Source organism: Ambystoma mexicanum, chromosome 2p (genome assembly GCF_040938575.1).
Source record: "Ambystoma mexicanum isolate Mex_15411 chromosome 2p, UKY_AmexF1_1, whole genome shotgun sequence".
Taxonomy (NCBI): domain Eukaryota; kingdom Metazoa; phylum Chordata; class Amphibia; order Caudata; family Ambystomatidae; genus Ambystoma; species Ambystoma mexicanum.
This window is the reverse complement of record NC_090923.1, coordinates 1,399,687,339-1,399,699,891: the sequence shown is the minus strand read 5'-3', so window position 1 is coordinate 1,399,699,891 and position 12,553 is coordinate 1,399,687,339. Positions and strand designations below refer to the sequence as shown.

At 45.7% G+C, this 12,553-nt stretch overlaps 1 protein-coding gene across 3 annotated transcripts in view; it reads right to left on the bottom strand.

The window, feature by feature from the left end:
- Positions 1-12,553, bottom strand: part of DHX30 (DExH-box helicase 30) — a 1,582,523-nt gene that overhangs the window by 1,476,886 nt on the left and 93,084 nt on the right. For all 3 annotated transcript variants that reach the window (XM_069645844.1, XM_069645845.1, XM_069645846.1), the window contains one exon: positions 141-251. In XM_069645844.1, the coding sequence (XP_069501945.1) occupies positions 141-251 (111 nt within the window). The remainder of the gene's footprint in view (positions 1-140; positions 252-12,553) is intronic.

Below are 12,553 nucleotides of genomic sequence, written 5' to 3'. Positions count from 1 at the left end.
ACTTGGAGGAGGAGCGCACTTCTTTGACTGGACTAAAATGGAGCTACAGGTCAAAAGCCTAGTTGTCAAGGACTACGCATAGATTATTCGCACATCATGGTTAATATGAATTTAAGATAAACGGTAATAAGGGAGTTTACCTGGAAAATCTTGCAGGCTGCTGCAGCGGCATGCCGCTCTGCATCCATCTTCTTTCTTCCGCTCCCATGCACTTCAATGGGCTGTGGCCACTTAACAAGCAGCGTGACTTTCTGCAAAGAGTAAAGGAAGAGTTTATCCAAAAAGAGCAAGTACACTGTGGTAAGAATCGAGAGACGGACATGATGGCATTTTGGTTAAAGTCTTTATTTAAACAACCTATATGTCCATATGTTTGAGCCCAGTCTCAAAATAAAGAAAGACGTCTAAAGGGCGTTTGTCAGGATATCTTATAAACACAATCTCAGTCTGTCATCCAGAAACCTAATCTAGCCCGATTTCTGTCCCTGCAACTATAAACGGAAACAAAACTAAAACAATGATCTGGGCCTGTTGCCCCAATGGTGGTTAGTTTCTGACACTACTTTTAGGTTTCCATTTTGAAAAAGGGTTCCTACCACTGTTGCACAGTTCAAGTAATCAGGCAGCGAAATGTCCCTTTCCCCTGAAGTTGACTCAAGTCAGTTGCTTCTATTTGTACGTCCCTCCCCGGGGTCTCCGGTTTCCCATTCAGTTTTGAGCTTTGTTTCTAGTTAGTACACCTTGAGCTTGCTTACCCCACCTTAGGGTCGGCCTCTTCTCACTCGGTCTTCGGCTCGGTGCTTCCTTAATAGTGCCTGTGGGTCACTTTGTTCCCAACACCCCTTGGGGTAGATTGGTCCACTCCCCTCCCTGGGGTCTCGGGTATTCCACCCAGTCTTGGGTTTTGTCTCTTCAGCCCACGTCTGGCTTACTCACGCTGACGCCTGCTGGGGTTCGTTTCATTCTTTCCCCACCTTGGGGGTCACTGAGTTTTCACCCCTTTTTTGAGGGTTTGACTTGGCCTTTCTGCCCACCTCCTGACTTCCCCGATCGACTGTGTACCATGTGGTCTCCGGCAGTGCTCCTCCGATCAGGCGTGTTGGGGAAGGTGGTGCCGTCTCCTTCAGCCAGCTTCCTTCGTGGCAGCTGGTGCAGTTGATCCCTTCCTGCTTGCTTCTGTTTGAGTGCTGGCAGCAGTTCCACGTCTCGCTGCGGCTTGGTTGATCCAGCTCCACCAAGATTCATGTGCCAGAGCTCTCTGCTCTGTACCTCAGCCTTTTTGTCAAGTGTTCTAAGGGTTCCTCCATGGGTCGGAACTACATGCAGAGTGCAGGCTCGCCTCTCTAGGACACACGTCTCAGGACATGTGGATGGGCTCTCCTCTTTTCATGCAGTGAGCGGGAGGGGAGGGCTTTTCTCCCGTTCTTCCAACAATGTTGAGGACCGTACCTGAACAGGGTTAGAAACCATATTAATTCAATGGATGCAAAGTGGTAAGTCCTTATATGCTCCCATTCCCATATAATCAACAAATTCATTGGATTTCCGAGACAAGTGAGGACATTCCCTTCTTAGGGATTGCCGATGGGGACAGGGGGGCAGAGTACCACCGGTGGGATAACACTTGCCCGATCTCCTTGGGGGTTTAAAGCCTAGCAGGATCACTTCCCTAGTCCCATAAGGGGTGGATGCCACTAGGATAGAGGGGACGAATTCCATGGATCCGTCGCAACACAATCAACAGCGGTGCAAATAAGTAAACAAAATAAGTACCATTGCAAGAGGAAACCAATGAGGACAGACTGGAGGTTTGAGATACAGATGAGCCCATAAAGGTGGCTCAGATTAACATTCCTTCATATTGCAGTAAAGGCCTTACGACACAAACATTTGAGAGGACACTGCAGTTCTCTTAAGAGATGCATACGGGGTTGTGTGGCAGGAATAAAAGTGATGAGAAAGATTAAAACAGAGTACGAGAGATAAGTATAATCCTTCGGCCTTTTGTGTATCAATTCTCAACCAAAGCAAATGTTCCTTCCTAACAGTTTTCTAATGGGTTCAATGACAAAGAAATACAAACAAAAACAGTCATTCATGTGCCATTTAACATTCAACTACCCTGCACAGTTTCATATCAGGACTCAGCAAAACTACTGTAGTGTCCATTCCTACTACATTAGGTTGGCTAACTGTAGAAATGGTTGCAGAAGCCAGATTATTTTACTTTCCTAATTATCACAGACAAATCGTCCAAAGGATTCGGACACTGGCATATAGGGTATTCAGAGGGTTTTTAACATGTCATTCAGATGTCTCCATTATTATTTTAAAAAAACAGCATTAACCCTAACATCCTGAATATCAAGTAATGAAATTATAAATAGATTAAAAAAATATTATGATCATATTCATAAACATACCATTTGACTCAAACACCTCATTCCTTCAATATTAGGCAAATCAAATGCCCATCATCGCCGCACCTTCTTAAATCAATTGGCGATTAAGAGCAAACATATCCTCAAAAGGGGCTTTCCCATATTTGTAGATTCCACATAACTTTATCAACGTTAGCACCAAATAACAGAGACAGCATCATCATATTTCAACAAAATACAGTTTTTATCACTTTCTGCGCAGATCCCTATACCGAATGGATATCCAGTGAAAATCGATTTCACCGAGCCATTTCATACAAGCCCCCAGGAGGAGAACATTAACAAAACCAAATGCAATGCCTCTCCTGCAATTGGGGGCCTTCATAGCTGGCAAGTGTTTCCTCATTTCTAAAGGGCTTCCCTGGCTGGCACGATACCCAAGAGAAGACAAATAAATTGTCCCACTTTGTCTTTGAAAAAAGCTTCCATCTGACCTCAACGTTTGACCACTAAAGTGTGGCTCCAATACATTCATCTCTGAAAGACACTTGCCTAATGCCTAAGTATTGATGTTCATACCAAGAATAATTAATCATTGCTGGCATATGCGCAATTCAAGATACTACATTATTTACATTCAAGTTTGAATTGGCCCAAGCTGTTTTTGTTGTTGCAGAAAATGTAAGGCTAATTTCAGTTGTGCTTGCACCTTCATATTAATACACCTTGTTCAAGATAAAAGCATGCTACAGAATTACCTCTAAGAAGTTCCAAAATGTTTATAATAAAATTATTTTGACTTGCTTCAAGTGCTGCACAATTATTAGACCCCTACATTTCACTTCTGTATGCAGCACTAAGCGTATTTTGATATCAAATACTTTAAAGTATTGGTCCAGCAAATGTGCACCAAAATGATGAACTCTAAATATCCCATAGAGCAGAACACAGACGCTGGTCCCCATCTTCTGGATGCATGGCATACAGTGCAAAATCTGTGCATTTTAAGGCCTTAGATAGGAATATGTATTTACTGTTTCAATATTTCTCCAGCCAGAGACCAACAGTGTTTATTGTGTCAACTACCAAACACCATAACCTTGGTTCAGAACAAAATAGGATATAACAAGTATTTTAAAGTCCATACATTACCTACACTTTGTTGAAGCACAGCTAGAATCAAATAAATCAGTACTATACCATTTGCAGAAAGCAATGAGCTAATGCAGCTTCCACTGACAGTTGGAGGATGTAAGTAGCATACGGTGCTCTAGGATCCAAATCACGGGAATACGTTTAACAACAAGGGAGCAAAAGAGAAACCTTGACCAGCTCCAATATTAGTAGCAAATTCCTATTTATAATTGCCATTCCTAGTGTGGGGTCCTGCAGCAGTCGTTTCCAAACAGGCCATTTGGATCCAATGTAAAGACACCATGGGCAGCCCAATCTTGACCAACTTAGCCCATAAGAGTTTCCTATTGATGGAAACAAAGGCATGGAAGGCTACATATGCACTGCAATTAGTTGTTGACTTCTCAGCACTGTTCGCGAATACACTATCAATCATACTAAAGTCCTCTTAGAACCCAGCTTAATTTTCTGGGATGTTATTACATTCAGCCCAATCTTCAAACCCATGAAAGACATTTCTCAAAAATCTTTCAAAGTTTGTGTCATGCGTCCAAACGCATGGAAGGTATGGCGGCGGTTTCGATGGTGCGGCCATTAGAAGTTCCAACATGCCTGTTGCTATCCTTTGGGTGTCGGTCTAGTCTTTTTTACATTCTCGTTTGTGACCGTCGACAGCCGGAAAGTATTTACTTCCGGATTCCCGGACTGTCAGCGCGTTGCATCGTCTAAGCAACTCCTCGCTGCCTTGTTGCTGTACGCTGTGTTATTTCTATTTCCTTGCGGTTGCTATTGTTCTGTATTCTTTGCTGTTTTTCCTTTTATTTTTCTCTCCGTTGGCTTCGGCAGACTATCTTCTGCTTTCGCACACTTGCGGGGTGTCCTACCCCCGTAATCCCATTGCTCTCTCTCTGCTCCGCACCTGGATTCCCCGATCTCCTTCAGGTTCCCGACGAGCACTGCCCGAGTGGTTGTCTTCAGTACCAGCAGGACGTCCTTCCAATTGCCTCTGCGAATCTCCATCCACGTCGGTGTGTCTGCCATCTACTCTCCGATTTCATCAAGGGGTTTTTTACGCCAGTGGCTTTTTCCCCTATCGTCCATCTGCGGTGACGGGGCCACCGCGGCCACAGTTTTCTGGTGGCCACTGTGGCTTCCCACTGCAGGAGGTTCTCTTCGTCTGCCGCTTGTACCTAATGGGAGTCATCCAGCTACACTACGGATTCAAGTTCTTCAGGTGAGGAGACGGAGGAGGGAAGCGGGTCGGACGATTTTGACTCAAGTTGGGACAGTTAGCTAAAATTGTTATAGAGTGATAGCACTGCTGGCCTGCTGTAGAACCTTAAAGAGAGGAAACATCAGGCTATGATGCCATGTTTTCAAAACAGTGCTTTCAGTAACCATAGCTTTGAAAACTAGTTTCACCACTCTGGAAGCTATGAAAAACACATCTGTTCTAAGGCCATGAGGTACAGCAGCATAACCTGCTCCAATTGCTGATACACATCTTAAAATCTCATTCTATGACAAACTGACAATGGACTGCTGGTACTGAACGTTAAAAAGGAGTTACTTCCAGGCGGTATCATTTAATATAATATATATTCAAAGTAGGTATTCCAGACATCAGGGGAAGTTTACCCTGATATCACCTCAAGAAGGGCTTTCTGTACCTCTCCACTAGTGCTCACAATAATATCCCATGTTTTGCATTTATCGCTAAATCATGATATTCCTATTGTTTGTATATAAAAAAAATGTAACTCTGTATATGTTATGGAGCAGAGTCATACAGTAATGTGTCCTGGCAAATAGGATTTACCAGTTGGTTGTGCCATCCTTTACTGCACTACATAATTGCTTCTATCTACACTCATAACCAAACACATTCATTCTGTTAGTTTCAGCCAGAATACAAATATAAATGTTTAATATTCCAGAATTCTGAAGTAATAAAGGCACTTTGTGCCTCTCTGGCTTAGGTAATGTCGACAAGTATATCAAATAATCATCTGCATGTTCTGGGCCTCCACCAAAAGGGGACATAAGCGAATATAGGCAGGTCATGGCCAGTTTCTGGACAGGTTGAAAGAAAAACCCAACTTGCTGGTGTAAGTAACAATCGATTAAAACATAGCCAATGATTGACAATCTATTAGTGCACCTAAAAGTTGGTTTTGCTGAAAATGTAATCTCTAATCCGTACAATGTTCGTACCTGTTTATCATCAGCCTGCCAGACCGGTAGACTGGCCTACATGGGACTCTGTATATTCCCTAGTAGGATACTACTAGGGAATATACAGGCCTCAAGTGGATATACTGGTTTTCCGTTCTTCATACCCTCTCTCCTAAACTCCTTCCAGTTATAATCCTTCAAAACACCCCTTTGAAGCAAATAATTCATTATAAAGCTAACAATTTGTTATTCCCCACTCTTAATAAAGGGCTAATATCAGTTTTTGCTATGTTTAATCTATTTAGTAATCCCTATAAAAGGGACACATCATTACTTTGTGTCCATCTATCCAGACTATTTAGATCATAGGTTAGCCACTTGCACAAAATGGTGGCTACTCGATTCATAAGACAGCATGTTAATGAGCGCCCTAATACCTCAATCAACTAATATTACAAAATATAAAAGCAGTGCACGATTCCTGTACGAAAATAATGTCAAACTTTTAGGCAGGAGATGGCCATCTTCATTATAAATCTTATTTTTCACTGTGCAAAATTGCAGTAAATAAATCTAAACAGGAGGCTTGTTTAGATTTTGAATGTGCACTAAGGATGTCAGTTGTCGCTACAGACAAATCAGAGGGACATGAATGATGCACTCAAATACCCACTGTTGCTTGTTTTGATAGTGCAACAATTAAGCTCCACAGTTATTCTCTTCTTGGTGAGCTCAAGATCTGAATCTGTGAGGACAATCAAGTATTTACTATTTGGATTTGCTTGCACAGAGACCAAGTCTTCCAGAGACAGATCTCTCCAAGTGCGGTCTAACAAGCTGTCCTGGATTGTTAAGAAGCAGGGCTGTAGTGGACTGATCCCACAAGTTATTGAAGTGGCAAGATTTAATTTAAATACATGGTCTTAAAAGACCTCTACTTTCATAGTTGAAAGTACCTCTTGTGGGAAACCAGGTGTCTCACCCACTAGCCCCCGGGGATTTATCCAGGTGGCCAGGACACGGGCATCGATTTTGGATCCAGTTCCTGGGGGTGTACCAGCGCGGGAGGGGTCTTCGGGGAATGGGAGTAGGACACCGGATGGCGAGATGCAGTATCCCTCTCTTCCCTGTAAGACCTTTACCCCATCCTACCAGGTAGAACACGCAGGACCCCACAGCCCCTTTTTCTACACAAACACATTCACATGGACAGCCCGCTCTGGGAGAAAACAGACAAATTACTGACCGACACACCTGACTTCCATTAAGCTTCCCCACGCAGATAAAAGGCGGAGCACAAAAGCACACTGTGCGAGACAACGCACATGAGGAAACAGCAGTTTCGAGACAGCAGCTGAACGAGAGGAGAAAGAGGGCAAAACAAGAGGGGATTGCAAAGTGGGAAGTTACCTTAACCTTTCTGATGAGAAACCGTTACTTTCAAGAGACCTCGAGATTGGAAAGCATAAGAGTGTGATAAGAGACGCAAGTAAAATTGAACTGCCAATGAGTGTTTGAACTTCGAAAAGCAAAATACGATACCCTTTACAGAGTGCTCTGGCACCGCGTGGGTGCTCAATCAAAGGTCTCTGTAAGGTATCCAGCTGAGAAGTGAAAGTTAAAGGGTTATATTAAGAAGAGAACACAGAATTGTGAATCAAAGTGGTCCTCTGATGGGTCAAGCAAAACCCTTCTCACAGTTAAAAGTCTTTGGTTTTGAAAGAGTAAAGAAAGTTTGGTCCGAGCCCGGCTGAAGGAGACTAACTGAAGGTTTTTCGTTAAAGTGCATCTGAGCCCGGCGGAGGGGGATCCGGGGTGAACAGTGAATCACCCGAGAAAGTGTGCATGTGAAATCTTAAGAAGAAAGGAACTTTCATGTTTGTTGCATAAGGCCCTCTGAAATAAGAGACTTTGAACGGCAAAGAGACTTTGGCACAGGAGGACCTGATGCTGAGGTTTTGAACTGCATCCATGTGCTAGGAAAAGCCAGTGTGTGTGCTAAGCTCGAGTGTGCCGTCTTGTCCTGTGCTGAAAACGTGAAGGGGAGCCAACGGCTCAAATATCCTGACATATCATTTCTTAAGCACTTTTCTTTTGCATAACCTGGTTTCCCACACTATTTGTATTTAGAAGGAAGGATTGACAATAGGTTTATTAGAATAGGCCCCACTAGGACGGAGTTATTTGATGGTCGTAGCTTGCTCCCATCTTTAGATTTAGGATTAGATGAGCATTTTTCAAACCCAGTTGTAGTTCAATAAACACCCTTGAACTGTGGTCACTTGTATCTGTCGTACTGTTTGATACCATGCCTTCCTTACACTCTACAAAAATACTATACTTGCTTTAAAGTGAGGGTTATTAAATTCTACATTACAGCCACCACTATAAATACAGCCAGACAGCATCCAGCTGCAAGTGAAAAGCTCATTGGAAACCTCAGTTCAAGTCTCCCTCACAGGTTCTAAAGGTTCTTTCTGCCAATTAAGGTTTCCAAGTGTTGGGGAGATTGTTTCACAGTTCTCTGAAAGGGATGTAAAAACATAACCTAAAGGCAAGACAATGGTTCGTAACCAAATTAAAGACCCAACTCTCTAAAGTGAGTGACCAGGCCAGTATCCTTGCCTTGTTTAGAGGGGATGGGAACCCCTCTCAAACACTGGTGGCAGGCAGAACATGGAATCTAGGGCCAGCCCTACCCTTTTTACTTGGAAGGTGAAAGTTGAGAGCCCCAATTCCTGCTCCTCCTTGTGCAAGTTTGATTCTGAGCAGTACAACTCTGTCTCACACCATGCCTCCAAACTAAAATACTCTCCAGTGTCTCTCTTTTTTAAGAGGGAACAACCAAGACCTAAATACTCTCTAGCACAACACGCTATATGCAGGTGGAGATCAGAGACTGAACCAGCAGCCAGCAAGCACTCCCTTTGTTTTCTTCACTGTGCTGCCGACATAGAAGGACCAGCGAAGAGAGAAACGTAACAGCACCAACCCTATGTGACTAACACGGAATGCCAGCTGTGCTACAAAGCAATAGCGTAAAACATGCATAGCGGCCATTAATACTGGGGACTTAAACCCTCACAACCATTGGGCTTACCTTAGGTTTGCCAAAAACAAGGCTCCCTAGCAAGAACAAAGACAGTTAACTTCCTGAGCCACCATTACCATAGGTGGCCATGGGAGAGGGGAGCGGGGTGGGGGAGAGGGCAGTAGAAGAGAGCCGACCAGGGAGAGTAGGGGTGCAGGAGAGCAGACCAGGGAGAGTGGGGGGGGGCGGGAGAGCAGACCAGGGAGAGTGAGGGGGGCAAGAGAGCAGACCAGAGAGAGTGAGGGGGGCAGGAGAGCAGACCAGGGAGAGTGAGGGGGGCAGGTGAGCAGACCAGGGAGAGTGAGGGGGGCAGGTGAGCAGACCAGGGAGAGTGAGGGGGCAGGAGAGCTGACCAGGGAGAGTGAGGGGGCAGGAGAGCTGACCAGGGAGAGTGAGGGGGCAGGAGAGCAGGCCAGGGATGGGGTCAGGCGAGTGGACCAGGGATGGGGCAGAAGCACGGACCAGGGAGGCCGGGGTAGGAGCACGGACCAGGGAGGCCGGGGTAGGAGCACGGACCAGGGAGGCCGGGGTAGGAGAGCATCAGTGGTAGTAAGAAAGAGGGAGTAGCAGCATACAGAGTGGAGGAAAAGCCTAGAAAGTAAGAGACATCAGATGGACAAAGAAGAGGGGAGACATCAAAAGAGATTGTAAAGAGTTGAGGAAGAAAGAGGTAAGTGGGAGCATGCTATAAGAAGACTATCGCACCAAGCAGGGTGTCTGCAAGGCACAAAGCCATATTCCTTTAAAACACCACCAAAGAAGTAGAGTGCGAAAGCTACGAAGTCCCAGAGGGAGTTTAGGGAGTTAAGGCCACGGGCCGTTAGGTTGACATTGCAGCTAACTCATTTATACGACTACTGTAATGAGGGTGGGAAAAAAACAGCTATTTACTAACGAGACAGTCCCACCCACTTCCTGAGCCACATCCAAAAGGCATCACAAGCTCACGATCGCTGTAGATTTCCTGGGCAAGTGCTTCACCTTATTTGGCATTTCGCGACCTAGCATGGCAGGGAGAAGGCCAAAACCACAGTATGGACAAAGAACAAGCAAAAATCTTGTGACGTGGCACTTTCAGGGCACTAGCCACATTTAGTAGCCATACGCGGTAAATGCGAATGTGCACTCTTGAAATGACACAAACATGGTAAAAATATAATCGCTTGTGAAAACAGGTGGGCACCACCCATGTTCAAATCAGTAACGTGTTTCAAAAGTACAGGAGCACTGCAGTAAAAAACCCTAAGCACTAGGGTAAGACGTGCACAGTTAACATCAGTGGTGCCTTATTTATGTGCATGACAGAGCCTACACTTTCTTTGTTTAGGATTTGTTGGACAGCTACATAGAAAACACAGTTGTGGAAACAACAAGGTTGTACTTCGGATGAACTTGCTGAAATGCATTGGCAGACCTTGTTCAAAAAGCATTGCCCTCCACTAGGTCTACATCAAATCCTTTCCATTTGAAATCATGTGTTGTAACAGTTTGTACACATTTCGTGCAACTAATTATATACATGTTTGAAAGGTTATTAGCTCTATGAGCAAGATTGTTTGAGCTTGCGGTTTCCTCGTATGGTTGTTCTAGGACTTTCTCTTGTAAAAACAATCTGCGCAACCAGCTTGTCTTAGGCACATTTTTTTTATTAGCATTTTTGTCTTATTACAAACCTTTTTTTAGCAATTTACATTCTTTAGTTTAAACAAAATCTAAAACAAAACAGATCATCATAACACATTACATAATCAAATATGCTAAAACGTATTCCGATTCCCACTACTGACGTCTAGCACCATAAGTTATTTCTTTTAAAAACTCAAGTCTAAAAATGTTATAGTTGCTAAAACCAGAGTAGTATTGTCCCCACTTATTAAAATGACCCACCACTCCTGCGGTAATAAGGTGCAAGCATCTACTAGGAAACTCTCAAACGGAAAGGTTCGGAGGTGTTAATCCTGTGCAAAAAGCAACATATGTTTTAGTCTTTCGATGTCACTCCTTTCGTTGCAATATCCACAGGTAAGATTTTTTTCCCCTAGCAAGGCTGGAACTTCTTTTGTCAAATATAAAAGTTCCAGCTTGTCTCCAAAAAGTACTTCTAGGCGGACCAGCATGGACGTGTGAAGACATTGCTCCGTTTCAGTCGTTGAGCCTGCTGTAGCCTTTTCTCCCCCCGATAGAAAGCAGGCTGCCCGGGGCCGACCTGGGACCCCTGGAACCCTGATGATACGAGTAAAAGTGAAACTGCAGACCCACCAACCTGAATTCAAACGGATGCCAGAAGAAAGGCACGGAACGGCACACCCCCGGCCCGAACACTCCGTGGTTGCGCTACTGCAGAAAACGCCATGAAGCAGCACTCAGCATGAGCCCCAGAGGTGTACTGGGCACCGGGACACGAACCTTGCACAAAAACGTCTGGCTTTTGACCAAAGTCTTCAGGCAGGTGTAAAATGGTGCAATCGAGCAAAAAGTAAAGGCACACCTGAAAATAGTACATCCAGGCGAATCAACCCCGTGTGGCCCACACAGAGGAACAGCGAATCCATCGGGTCGCATTCGGAGGCCAACAGTGTGCGCAGCCATGAGGATCCTTGGGGAATAGGTACCGGCCCCTGCATAAACCACCAAATTAGTGCAGCAGACTGGGGGGGGCCAGAACCGGACAGCAGGCGCGGGCTGGGGAAAACAAGGCCCCCTTGCACAAGCCCTCCCCAGAGAGCCCACAGTGCAGGCTAGAGAGGCGGGGGATGACACCCTCCATCTTGGTTTGCGAAGGGGACAGGGCGCTCCCATGGGCTTTACCCTCAGTCATATCAAGGCGGCCAAGCTGCAACGGAACCCGAGCCACCGGCAGCATCCACAACAAAAAGGGAAGAAGAGCAGAACCATATCCAGACAGCGACGGCCTGGCGGAGGAGACAACCGATACCGCACAGACAGGTGTCGCCCGTGCTGAGGACTACCACGAGACCAGTAAGGCAGTAAGCCGAGTGCACCGAAATATCCACATATAGAGGGTAATGACCCGAGCGATGGAAACGATTGGGCAACCCGTCACTGTGTGGGTTGGGTCTGGCACCGATCCACCACACTTCGCTCGCGTGCACAACAGAGCTGGGTGCGGCCCCCACCTCTCCAACTCACGACCGACAAATCACTGGAGGGACCTCGCAGCGTGGTGTAACTAAGGTGACGGTAGCCCACCGGAGAGTCTCTAATACGCGTTGTGCCGTAGACCACGGATAGAACTATGGTGTTGACAAAAGGCAAAGTCACGATTGCATTAACCGAACTACCATGCCTAGGAGCCGCAGTCACTGCGATCCTCTCAACCCACCAATTCATATACATAGAGCAGTCCCCAGCCCAAGGCGGAACAGACCAGTGCCCACAGCGGCGAGGGGTGAAAGACCTAACCGGCGAGAACCTAAGTGTAAAAAAAACAGAGGAGTTGGAGTAAACGAGCACACAACACATTTTCTGATTGAGCCCAACCTCACACAACCGACTTGGGAAACAGGATTGGACAGCACATCACCCATCAGCCCACAGCGGGCCCCCTCAGGTGCACGCGCCAACCATACAAATTTCCACAAAAACGGGACAGCGTGTACTAGAAGAAGGCCTGGAGAATGACGGAGACCCCCGGCACAGGGCTGGAAGGTGTGTGGGCAATTGAACCCAGGAGCAGCAAGAACCCTGCGGCCCCGCTCCTGCAGTGGGGAAGCCACAGGAGACTATCCCAGCGGCGCTACGCAGTTGGGAC